At 44.7% G+C, this 12,457-nt stretch overlaps 1 protein-coding gene and 2 long non-coding RNA genes across 3 annotated transcripts in view; 1 reads left to right on the top strand and 2 right to left on the bottom strand.

The window, feature by feature from the left end:
• Positions 1-7,880, top strand: part of slc16a10 (solute carrier family 16 member 10) — a 79,626-nt gene extending 71,746 nt beyond the window's left edge. Inside the window, exon 6 of the mRNA XM_088626826.1 lies at positions 3,188-7,880. Coding sequence (XP_088482952.1) covers positions 3,188-3,423 — 236 coding nt within the window. The 3' untranslated portion in view covers positions 3,424-7,880. The remainder of the gene's footprint in view (positions 1-3,187) is intronic.
• On the bottom strand, positions 1,060-2,691 carry LOC148675471 (uncharacterized). Its single transcript, XR_015935535.1, has 2 exons — positions 1,884-2,691; positions 1,060-1,307 (listed from the first exon to the last, which is right to left on the bottom strand). It is a non-coding gene; the product is annotated as an uncharacterized LOC148675471 (long non-coding RNA).
• LOC148675469 (uncharacterized) lies at positions 6,219-12,453 on the bottom strand. The gene is made up of 2 exons (XR_015935534.1): positions 12,345-12,453; positions 6,219-8,324 (listed from the first exon to the last, which is right to left on the bottom strand). It is a non-coding gene; the product is annotated as an uncharacterized LOC148675469 (long non-coding RNA).
• Between the last annotated feature and the right edge of the window lie 4 nt (positions 12,454-12,457).

Below are 12,457 nucleotides of genomic sequence, written 5' to 3'. Positions count from 1 at the left end.
CTATTTCATGTTCAAGGGCTTTTTGGTAAGGTTCCACGTGAAAGATTCATTCCTAAATGGTAGGAGGTAAGCCTATAAAGTAAGGCGTATCTTTGGATTAAGAATTAGTTCATGGATTAAGAGAAGATAAGAGAAGAACGCACAGACCGGGGCGATGTTGGCACTGTACCACTGGGACCCAGGGTCTCCTGCAGCAAGAAGCTCAGGCCGGGTGGCGTCCTCCCACTGATGACATGAGGGGGCGTGTTAACGGTAATCTAGCTGTCTAAGAGCCCGATCACTGCTCCAGCTGCAGTCTCCTATTATTGTAACTAAACAACACTGTCCTTAACAAGACAGGTTTTTACTGTGGCTAGGGCACTGTGGTTTACTGAATAGGAGAAGAATGCTCTAAAGCTTATTTACAGTGCAGAATAATACCGTGTTAATGGGTTGTCTCTGTTCAACCATTTAATCATAAGAAAAGGTTTAAAGGAGAGCTGGCCATGTGTCCCATCTAGAGGATTTGGTAGTTAGACTTTTCTTGAGAAAGACGTCGGAGTATCAGCTTCAACAACATGGATGGGTTTCGTACAGTGCACTGTGCAAAGAAGGGGCCCACTTTCTTGGTTTTAAATGCACTTCTCATTAATTTTCTAATATAATGAGATAACCGATTCAGTTTTTCTCACTTGTCCTACATTCCTTACGCCTAGAGTAAAAAGCAGCAAAAAGTCCTAGTGCATCAGTGCCTCCAAGAGGAAAGTCAGTGTAGGTTTCCTTCTCCTTTATTCTCATCCAATCAGCTGTCTGTCAGTGGATGAAAATTTACTGCTGAATCACTCTGATGCTCCTACAATCCTAAACTGGATTTGTTCAGCTACAGTGAGATTTTATTTATTCCATGTAGCTGAGTTTAGGAAATTCTAGAAAGATTCTCTAAGGGTTTTAGAGATGAAAGAGCGCGCCGTAGCTTTCCTGCTGATATCGGGGGTTCTAAGACAAACAAAGGGAAGTCGTGTGAGAATATAATATAGGGTTCTTAATTAGAAACTCGGGGGGTGCTGGAGACCATTTAGATTCAATTCAATTCAAGGTGCTTTCTTAGCATGACCGATGGGTACAATCAGTGTTGCCAAAGCAAATAAAAATAATAAAATGAACACGAAACAAAGCAAAAATAAAAGTAAAATAAAATCTACAGACATATTACAGACATTTACAACAAACACATATCATAAAATTTTTACATATACTGTAGACAATTTAGAGGGCTGCCTTGGTGGCGGTAGGGCCCTCTAGTGGTGAACCGGGGAAGAAGCCTTCCTCTGTGACAGCTCCTAGACAAAGACATGGGGAAACACCAAAACATCAACACCAGCAATAACAAGGTAAATAGTACACAACTTCAAGAAAAGTCAGTTAAGCAGTGTGAGAGGAAAAATAAAAAAAACAGTCAGTTTAAGGGGTAGAGTTCAGTAATCTGACGGGAAGTAAATCTGTGGGAAGAGACTGTCTCTGAATCTGAAGGGTTGTGCCTCTATGCTCCTATGACGCTTCCCAGAGGGCAGGGGAGAGACAATTGAGAAACCGGGATGATTGTTATCCTCAGTAATACCCCCAGCCTTCCTGAGACAGCGTGTTATAAAAATGTCTGAAATAGAGGGGAGCTGTACCCCAGTGATGGACTGGGCTGACCTGATCACCCCCTGTAACGCCTTCCGCTCGGACAACGAGCTGCTGCCGAACCCCACTGTCACCCCACGCGTGAGCACACTCTCAGTAGCGCACCTGTGAAATGCGGTAAGGACGGTTGAAGATAGACCAAATGTTGTGCCTTCTCTGTAGCTCCAGTTACATGCTGGGACCGCGTTCAGTCATTAGTCATGAAGGGACCCAGGAACGTGAAGCTGCTCACCATCTCTGTAGCCGCCCCGCTGATGTGAAGAGGGAGGGATTATTGCCAAGGCACCACGCCAGCAGGGTCCAGTGTAACAGTGTGTGACTGTTAAAAGAAACAGGATCAGCAGTGCGGAGGCTCCCGCGGTGATGGAGGCGCTGGCGAAGTTAGCTGGATCCGCGTCATTCGTACGCTTCAGCCTGCGGCTCCTGATTCGGGCGGTGGCCGGGCGGGACCTGAAGAGACTGTGCCCAAATTGAACCGTCTTGCGGTGCTCTTTTTTTCTTGTGACCCTGAAGGCTTTTAGAAAAGTTTTTTTTTTGCGCCCGATGCCTGCTAACGCAGGTTGAAAAACAGGCTTCGGCGCTGCAACATTTGAACCATTTGCCTAGAGGCAGGGTCTTCACCGTGCGGGGGTGCGGTGAAACTCTCAGCCGGCAGGGCTCTGCCTGTGGGCCGACGGTCCGCCATCCCTGACAGATGCTGCACCCGTCCAGGCAGGCGAACGGAATTCAAAAACAAAAAGAAAAATCAGACCGCGGAATAAAAAGAGCCAACAAGGACTGTCGTTATCAGACGAAGGCGTAGAGCAGTGATTTCTAGTCCCGGTCCTGCTGCCCCACACCTCTGTGTGTTGGGCTTGTCTTGTATCTTGTGTATTGTAACGCAACGGGGGGCTCAGGCGGGTGCCCCTGCTGCATAAGGTCGGCCCCCCACCGTTGGGGGCTCAAACCCGGGACTCCCCCGTCTCTCTGCAGCGACCCAGCCCGGTGAGCCAAAGAGAGATCTCTCTACAGCCCAGTAGCTGTAGTCCTGCTATCACAGGGAAGGCCGGTGACGTCACCTGCTCTGGTACGCCGGCTCTTACACAGTGCCTGTCGGCCGTAAGCGTTACAATATTCTTTGTATTTATCGTTGTCGACATTCTCTAAAGCGCTTTGAGAAGCTACCTTTAAAGGCGCTATATCAAATAAAGTTTATTATTATTATTATTACTACCTGCAGGTTTTCATTCCAGCCCACCATCATTAGATGACTGAAGCCTTTGCTCGATCTGAGAAGGTGCTTCAATCGAGTATGTGCGTTCTGTTTCCAGTCACAAGTTCTGGGTATTACCTCACGTACAAAATACAGCAGTGAAAGCCCCCACATGTCCAGGCCGGGAGCTGACATCCCTCTGCCTATCCTTAAGGCCAGGAAGGGTGGGACTATGCAGCTGAGCACTAGCCAGCAGGGGCGAGGTGTGATGTAGCCGGCGCGCTTGGCTGCGATGGTCTCCCCGCCCTGATTCCCGTCGTCTCCCGGCAGGCTTCCTCCGCGACCGGCTGGGCTCCTACGACGTGGCCTTCTACCTGGCGGGCATCCCCCCGCTCATCGGGGGCGCGGTGCTGTGCTTCATCCCCTGGGCGGAGCGCAGGAAGAGGAGGCAGCAGCAAGAGGCGGCGGGAGACACGGCGGAGAAAATGCTGGGCGCCAAGCCCAACGGCGCCTTCCCGGTCGAGGGCGCCGGGGGAGAGAAGACGGACCACGAGTCGGCCGTGTGAGACACGCACACGCCTGGACACACACAGAGACGCATTGGAATTAAGTGCTAAATATGTTTATAATATGCATATATATATACCTATATATTTCTACAGAAGCCTATATATATACAATATCTTTTTAAAACTGCTTTGTAGGAAAACCTGGGGAAACTTTTGAAGGAATGGTGCATATCCGTGAAACGCCACACAAGAGGAATTGACAATCTCTGTAATGTTCTCGTTAAAAGTATCCGTTGCAGTGTCCTTTTGGTTCAGCATGCTTCTGGCTCCGCAGTTTCGGCGCGCGTAGCCGAGGGCGGTGTCCTTTGACGAAACCAGCCTCTTTGAAGTGTTGCGGCTGAGGTCTGAACGAGGGAATGCGTGCTTTTGGAAAAAAGGTGCTCAATGCTCAAAGCTTCAAGCAGCTAACCGCCTGTGGAAGAAGCCACGGGCTTAGGAACAGCAGAGGTGGATTTGGGAAAATTTTAAGAAATAGTGCATTTGTTTTTCGAAAGTGCGAGTCTCGTTTCTGCTGCTCGCAGTCAAGAACCAAATATTACACAAAACACTTTGATGCGACCAAAGACATGATACTTGTTTGTACCTAGCTGTAAGTGATGCTGACCTGGAATTCTTTGAATGTAAGCGTACAAGTGGGCAGCAGAAAGTGACATCATTTCGACAGTGTCGTTATTTCAAAACTGCCAGAAAGCACTTAGTACCATTCACGCGTACACTAAGAAAAACATCCCAATGATCGTTGTGACTGCTCTCCTCTTTTGAGCCACTTCCTCATCTGCCTTTCATTCCAAATCACTTATTGTATGACGTGATCTCCTGAGGTGTCGAAATCACCACTATTTTCAAGGCGTTTGCACATTATGGTAGTTATCTGGAAACTCGACTTAAGTGGCATTTCAGGACCAAGAGTATGGTGACTTCAACGTCTGCTAGTGGGAATAATTTTTAAAAAGTCCTTGCAGAAGGAATGAAGATGTTTTTCGCTTAATTTGAGCACTTGATTTTCGCCATCCGTCCTTCTTTAGTAATGTCAGGTCTTATCGCTAGACCCATTTCCTTCTTGCCATGCAGCAGGAGCGTGTAGGAGCACAGCGTAAAAAAGCACACCAGGGGGAGAGGGATCTGGAGAATTATTTTTATAATAGAATGAAAAACAGTTTTGTAGCGAAAAGTCTGAGAAAGTGCTGGGACACCTTATACACCATATAAGAGATCTTAAGCACAAGAATTCCAGCCGGTCAACATACGCTGCATGGGCCACTTTAAGTGCTGTTAAATGCAAAGATGGACACCAGATCCAAGAACTCAGTCTTCTTCATACTTGTCGGATTGTTTGCTGCTTGATGCTTTTCATAAACTGCTTCTGAGGGCAAATTTACAAGGGAGAGGCGTTAGAATCTATATCGTAACAACCGGTGACTGAGAGTCGTGCTGAGTGTTAAATAATTACTGCGAAGAAAATCTTGTATATATTTCTCTGCAGTAGGCCGACGTTCAGTCTGCTTTTCTATGCAATGTAAATGCAGGTTGGCTCTGTGATTACAGTTGATCACCTTACAAAAGCTGTAATCAATCGAGGTTGTACAACAGAATATGCTTAGCAAGCATGTCTTACAATCAGTTCCAGTAATCGTTGTACACAGAGGATCAATACAGGCACTGTATTATAAGCAATAGTTCTGTAAACACGGCACTGAGATAAAAACACTGAGAACTCGACTGCCGACTACTGCTGGGGAAAAAAGGTTGTTTTGTATTGGGTTTAATATTAACACACATTTGCACAAGCCTCGGCTGTTCCTATAAAGGAAGTCATCTTTGTACTACAAATTCTGAAGAAAGAACCACCCCTAAAAATCTTCAAAATTACATTTGTGTTTTTTTTTTCTTTAATGGTTTTGTAAACACAAAGATTCATTGAAAAGCAGTTGATCCTGGTCCAACTTAAGAACAGCCTCACTTATTTACATAATTTCAGTTACTTAGCAAATTAATGTTGTATAATCCTATAACCATGTCTGTCATGTGTGGTTGTTGGCCAGATTATTTCTTTGTGGGGCATTTCAGTTCAGTGCATGTATCCATGGTCCGAGCACACTGTCCTCTACTTTTAGGTCTTACCATCGTCATGGAAATTGGCTAAGGGACAACTTTTAACATGTACAGTAATTGAAAATGTGTGTTCTGAAATACTTCCTTAGTGAAGAAAGTATTTTTAACACACCAAGTTGTATCGACTTTTTCTTTATTCTTTTTGATGAGCATTTATATGCTCTTAAAAGCAGAAGGCAAGCATTACTGAAATTGACCCGAACAATACATTGGGGAGTGCCAAACTGATCGTTAACTTCAAACCAGCCAAGCTGTTTTTTAACCAATGACATTTCAGAGGCAGCGTTTGCTGTTTGATCCTAAATGGATCCCATAATCCTTCCTGAGACTGAGGCAATATGAAATTGCTTATTTTCTATACTAGAAATGCATAAGGTTAGAACATTGAATTGCAGTACCTATATAAATGTTATCGTCTGAAAAATGATAATATGCAGTGAGTTTCGTGTGACGAATTACCTTCATGTGTTCATTGCCTGAAAGATCTTTTAGAATGTACATTTGAGACATATTTCTAGTGTCCATCTTTGAAGTACTGTTAAAGAGATAAATGAATCTACTTGTTTAATGTAAATGAAGTCAATGTTCTGACATCAGTTCTGTGAGATTTTTTTGTGTAAACGTAACAATCGAAAGGGAGTTTTTCTGTCCTCACAGACTAGACAAAAATGATTTGCTCATTTCTGTTGTTTTTTTTACATAGGATTTTAAAAGGAAGTGAGAAGTATGTGATTTGTGAGTGGGTAAAACAAACATATACAAAAGTAATTCATCATTTCATTCTAAAAATACATACAAAAAAACGACAGCATTCATGTCTGTGCTGGCAAGTTACAGTCTTCAGGTACCTGAACACTTGTCTGGCACTTGTCAACCACACATGCACAAGAAAGTCATAGAGTGCTGTCGCTTTTGAAGAAGTAATAATTCTCAGTGGAACCATGTCATGATGGCTGAAGGCCTGCAAATCAAACACTGCCACAGAAATGAATTCTTGAGTTTTCTCTGCTGGAGAGCCCTCAATCCTCAATACTGCCTTGGGCTGAGGCATTACAATCTTGAGGATTGTAACCTCGAGTCCTAAATTATGCATGCAAAACAACTGATTCCTAATTTATGTGAATGTGTGTGATCACAGCTCATTTTCTCATCTGTTAAAACTTTACTTGCGTGACGAAAACGTATTCTGAACCTCGCCTTGTTAATGCTGCTGTCGTTTACAGTTGTTTTGTTTTCGTGACAGAGTTCTCATTACCTCACTTAACGTGCAATTCTGTTTATACTTTCAATTCAAGGTCGTGTCATTTCCAGAGAGCTCCCTGACAGTCCTTCAGGAACTGAAGGGATTGTACTGGAAAGAAACTGCCATTTCTTTAAAATAAAGGATGTCCCAAGAATTCTGAAGTGCAAATACACTTGTGAAAGAGTGTTTTATACCACAGGTGGACCGCTTGAAAGAATGCGAATTGTCATGATTTAAAAATAGTTCAAACAGAATCCTCGAAGGCATCCTGGGTGTCACTGGAAAGTATTGTATTAAATTTATCTTACAGAGCTCTGCGATACACTGAGATGCCAAGAGATCAGTTTCTTTGCCTTTCCATGTGGAAATAACTACAGCCAAGCCAACCCAAAGAGGTGGGGTGACATTTTCACCTCGCCCATAGACCTATAATGCGTATGTCTTAATTGTGCTGTTTTCTGAACAGAAGAGTGTGTTTACACCTATATTATTTAAAGATGTGGCTAAATACCTAATTAGTCAGCATGTTGTTGACAAACAATATAGGATATTTTAATTTTTACATTGAGTCCTTTTTCATTTTTCCATTAATGCAACCGGAATAAACTCCATTTGCATTTATCACAACTGTGCAGAAGTAAATGTCTAAACCAGGCGTCCTGTTAAGCATGCTTTTGTGTTAAAAAAGGTGTACAAAAACTGGAAAAATGAATCTATATCAGAATGTTATTATTGCCTTTCATGCTTTATTTCAAGTAGTTGCGCTAGTTTGCTGTGTCTGCCATCATTGCGTCCTGTGATTTAACTAAGAGGAAGAAAGATTAAGTATTAGCTGCTTCCATCTTTGAAGTGATCTTGTGTTTATTCTTTTTCTTTGTACTCTGTTCTCAAAACCTTATTATTGGTTAAGTATGTATGTTAAGATTTTATAGTGTTAATTGTTTTAATCATTCACTTAAACCATTGTATTTTGGGGAGTTTTGTTCTGTGTTCCATAAGTGCATGTTTTACTATTGATTTAAAGATATGCAATCTACCAAACAGACTGAAAAATGTATGATTAGACCTTTTGAACGAAGTAAAGATATTTTTAACTTTTTGTTTGGAATTTTTGTATTGATTTGGTGTGAGATTACTGGACACAGTAAATCTTTGCCTGTAACTACACTGTCGTGTAGTCAGACCACATGTTTAAATTCCCCCTAGTACACATTAAAAAAAACTTCAGGACAGGAGCCCACATTTCTGTAGGACTGGGAGAGGCAGTGTGGCAGTCGCAGCACGTCCATGGAGGCAGGGTGATGCAGGGGGAGTCCAGTCCCAAGACCAGGGAGCAGTCCGGTCCGGTCCGGTCCGGTCCGGTCCAGGAATCTGCCACGCTTCACGGACAGTGTTCTTCCAGATGTGCTCTGGAAACAGGTTATCCCACTGTCTGCTGTATCAGCTCCACTTCATCCAGGAGCCACCTGCGGTCCTGCAGGGGCTGCTGTACCTCAGTGCTCGGGTAGCCCATCACGGAGCGAGAGAGACAGGGACACTGAGACTGAGTGAGAGAGAGACAGGGACACTCAGACTGAGTGAGAGAGAGAGAGAGAGAGACACTGAGACTGAGTGAGAGAGAGAGAGACAAAGACACTGAGACTGAGTGAGAGAGAGAGAGACAGGGACACTGAGACTGAGTGAGAGAGAGAGACAGGGACACTGAGACTGAGTGAGAGAGAGAGAGAGACAGGGTTTTGACCTGGCAGTGAAGGCACTGAGGGAGAAGGCACTCAGGGCTTTCTACGCAATAAGAAGGAGGCTCTTCAACATCAACCCACCAACAAGAATCTGGCTCCAAATATTTGAAAGTGTAATCCAACCCATTGCCCTATACGGCAGTGAAGTGTGGGGTCCCCTCACAGACCAGGATTACACCCAATGGGACAAACACCCCACAGAAACTCTGCACATGGAGATCTGTAGAATCATACTCCGTGTGCAGAGAAAAACTCCTAACAACGGGTGCAGGGCCGAATTAGGCCAGTACCCACTATTGATAAACATACAGAAAAGAGTATTAAAGTATTGGCTACACCTAAAAAACAGCGACCAAAATTCCTACCACCACAAAGCCCTGCTGAGCCAAGAGCTGAGCCCAAAACAGAGCCCCCTGAGCCAGCTGGTCCTGAGGCTCACCGACCTGAGCCACACCAACACTAACCAGCCTCAGGACAGCACTGCTAGAGCACCACAACCCAGACTCAACCACATCACAGCACAGATCAAACAGCAATATCTCACACACTGGGATAAACACACACAAACACAACATGAACTGGAATGCTACAGAACCTTAAACAGACAATACACACTAGCTGAATATTTGACCAAAATAAAAAATAACAAACAGAAACAGACCCTGACGAAGTACAGGCTCAGTGACCACAACCTGGCCATAGAAACTGGGCGACACAGGCAGACCTGGCTGCCCAGAGAGGACAGGCTGTGCTCCCACTGCCAGCGGGGAGAAATAGAGACAGAGGTGCACTTCCTACTGCACTGTGACAGATACTCTGGGATTAGAGAAACATTCTTCCCGAAATTCAGAAACCTAATCCCAGAGTTCCCACACCTGCCAAAACCACAACAGGTCCCAATCCTACTGGGAGAGGGAGGAGGGAACTCAGTTGATCTGGCAGCCCAGTATGTGATCTCCTGTCACAGCCTGAGGAACAGTGAGTCCGTCTCCCAATAATGCTCCAGCCGCCTACAGTATATGTCAGTATTTTATAATATGTCTTTGTTGTAAATGTCTGTAACGTCTGTAGATTTTATTTTACTTCTATTTTTGTTTTGTTCTATGTTAATTTTATTATTTTTATTTGCTTTGGCAACACTGATTGTACCCATCGGTCATGCTAATAAAGCACCTTGAATTGAATTGAGAGACAGGGACACTGAGACTGAGTGAGAGAGAGACAGGGACACTGAGACTGAGAGAGAGAGAGAGAGACACTGAGACTGAGTGAGAGAGAGAGAGAGACAGGGACACTGAGACTGAGAGAGAGAGAGAGACAGGGACGCTGAGACTGAGTGAGAGAGAGAGAGACAGGGACACTGAGACTGAGAGAGAGAGAGACAGGGACACTGAGACTGAGTGAGAGAGAGAGACAGGGACACTGAGACTGAGTGAGAGAGAGAGACAGGGACACTGAGACTGAGAGAGAGACAGGGACACTGAGACTGAGAGAGAGAGACAGGGACACTGAGACTGAGTGAGAGAGAGAGACAGGGACGCTGAGACTGAGTGAGTGTGAGAGAGACAGGGGAGACTGTGACAGTGTGAGAGACAAGCACTTCCTACTGCACTGTGACAGATACTGTAGGATTAGAGAAACATTCTTCCCTAAATTCAGAAATCTAATCCCAGAGTTCCCACACCTGCCAGAATCACAACAGGTCCCAATCCTACTGGGAGAGGGAGGAAGGAACTCAGTTGAACTGGTAGCCCAGTATGTGATCTGTCACAGCCTGAGGAACAGTGAGTCTGTCTCCCAATAATGCTCAATATGTTTACAGTATATGTAAATATTTTATAATATGTCTTTGTTGTAAATGTCCGTCTGTGTTCTCAAAGAACACAGTTTTCCGAATTTATACATCAGAATGACTAAAGAAACCAAAATTATCCTGCAGCTAGGATCACACCTTCCCCCTTCTCTTAACGACAGACTACTTTTCTCCATTTGTTGTAGGTTTCATCTCACACCTCTCTACACCTATTCTGACTTCACACCTCCTGATTGGCCTCTCTGTCTGTCCCCTGCTCCCGCCTCTCGCTCCTCCTCTCTCCCAGCTTTTGTTCTCCTGCTACATTACCTTTGCCTACTGCCCTGTCTCTCTCACACCTGAAGAAGGCTCCACGGCTGAAACGTTGTGTTTTCTTTCTTCTTTTTTTCAGCATGGAATAAACCTATTACTTGTTCCTTTGCAGCCTACGCATGCTGACGCAGCTCCCCACCTGTATACTACAACCAATTGTAGCTGCTCAGCCAGGCTGCCCCCATACTAACCTGGTTGAGAGCAGAGCTGGGAAGGATATGATACAATACAACTCTACTTTATTGTTCAACTCCTCAGAAACGTAATTCCTCATAAAAAAAACCTGTTACACCCTGACTCTCTATCCTCTTGTACTAAGCTTACGGGTCCACCTGTGTCCATGTCAAACACCCCTTATTTTTTTTTGCTATTGACGTGATTGCTGTTCTGAAAGTTTTTTTTCCAAATTTTTAAGAACAAATAATACAAAATAGAACAGGTATCCAGAAATACAGATTTTTCCATCCATCGATTTTGTTTTTGGGGTTTTTTTCTTTGTTATTTTCCAGGTTCTTAATGAGCAATACTGCATTTCCGTCTTGGAGACATTAAAGGGGCGCAGTGTTAGATCATTTTGTTTGGTTTTGTGACTAAGACATCGACCCAGTGGGTCAATTGCAACGAACTGAAAGCAGCGTACTAACAGGAGTCCAGCCGGGAAGTCCGTTGCAATTGACCCAGTATGATTAATAAGAGTAATCGTAAACATCTGGAGAGTCGGTAAGTCACCAGAGGGTCCTATCGCGGAAACCGGCGGGCGGGAGTGAGCGAGTGGAAACAGACCCTAATAATAATAATAATTGCTTACGCTTATATAGCGCTTTTCTGGACACTCCACTCAAAGCGCTTTACAGATAATGGGGATCCCCTCCACCACCACCAGTGTGCAGCCCCACCTGGATGATGTGACAGCAGCCATAGTGCGCCAGAACGCTCCCTACACACCAGCTCTCAGTGGGGAGGAGAGCAGAGTGATGAAACCAGTTCATAGATGGACATTATTAATGGGAAATTTGGCCAGGACACCAGGGTTATAGAGAGTCAGGACCTTGGTTTTACGTCTCATCCGAAGGACAGTGCCTGTTTACAGTATAGTGTCATTAGGACATTAGGGCATTAGGACCCACATGGACCGCAGGGTGAGCGCCCCCTGCTGGCTCCACTAACACCTCTTCCAGCAGCAACCTTAGTTTTCCCCAGACGAAGTACAGGCTCAGTGACCACAGCCTGGTCATAGAAACTGGGTGACACAGGCAGACCTGGCTGCCCAGAGAGGACAGGCTGTGCTCCCACTGCCAGCGGGGAAAAATAGAGACAGAGGTGCACTTCCTACTGCACTGTGACAGATACTCTGGGATTAGAGAAACATTCTACCCTAAATTCAGAAATCTAATCCCAGAGTTCCCACACCTGCCAGAATCACAACGGGCCCAGTCCTACTGGGAGAGGGAGGAGGGAACTCAGTGGAACTGGCAGCCCAGTATGTGATCTCCTGTCCCAGCCTGAGGAACAGTGAGTCTGTCTCCCAATGATGCTCCATCTGTCTACAGTATATGTAAATATTTTATGATATGTCTTTGTTGTAAATGTCTGTAGATTTTATTTTACTTTTATTTTTTGTCTTGGTTCATGTGGATTTCGTTATTTTTATTTGCTTTGGCAACACTGATCGTCACCATCGGTCATGCTAATAAAGCACCTTGAATTGAACTGAATTGAGTGGGCTAGATTACTGCCTGCCAGGTCTCTGTCTGCACTGGATCTGCTCGCACGGCAGCTCCGTCTCTTCCACGCAACCCTCCTCCTCCGTCA

This window comes from Lepisosteus platostomus, chromosome 3, assembly GCF_059453375.1.
Source record: "Lepisosteus platostomus isolate fLepPlt1 chromosome 3, fLepPlt1.hap1, whole genome shotgun sequence".
NCBI lineage: Eukaryota > Metazoa > Chordata > Actinopteri > Semionotiformes > Lepisosteidae > Lepisosteus > Lepisosteus platostomus.
This window is presented reverse-complemented; position numbering and strand designations above follow the sequence as displayed.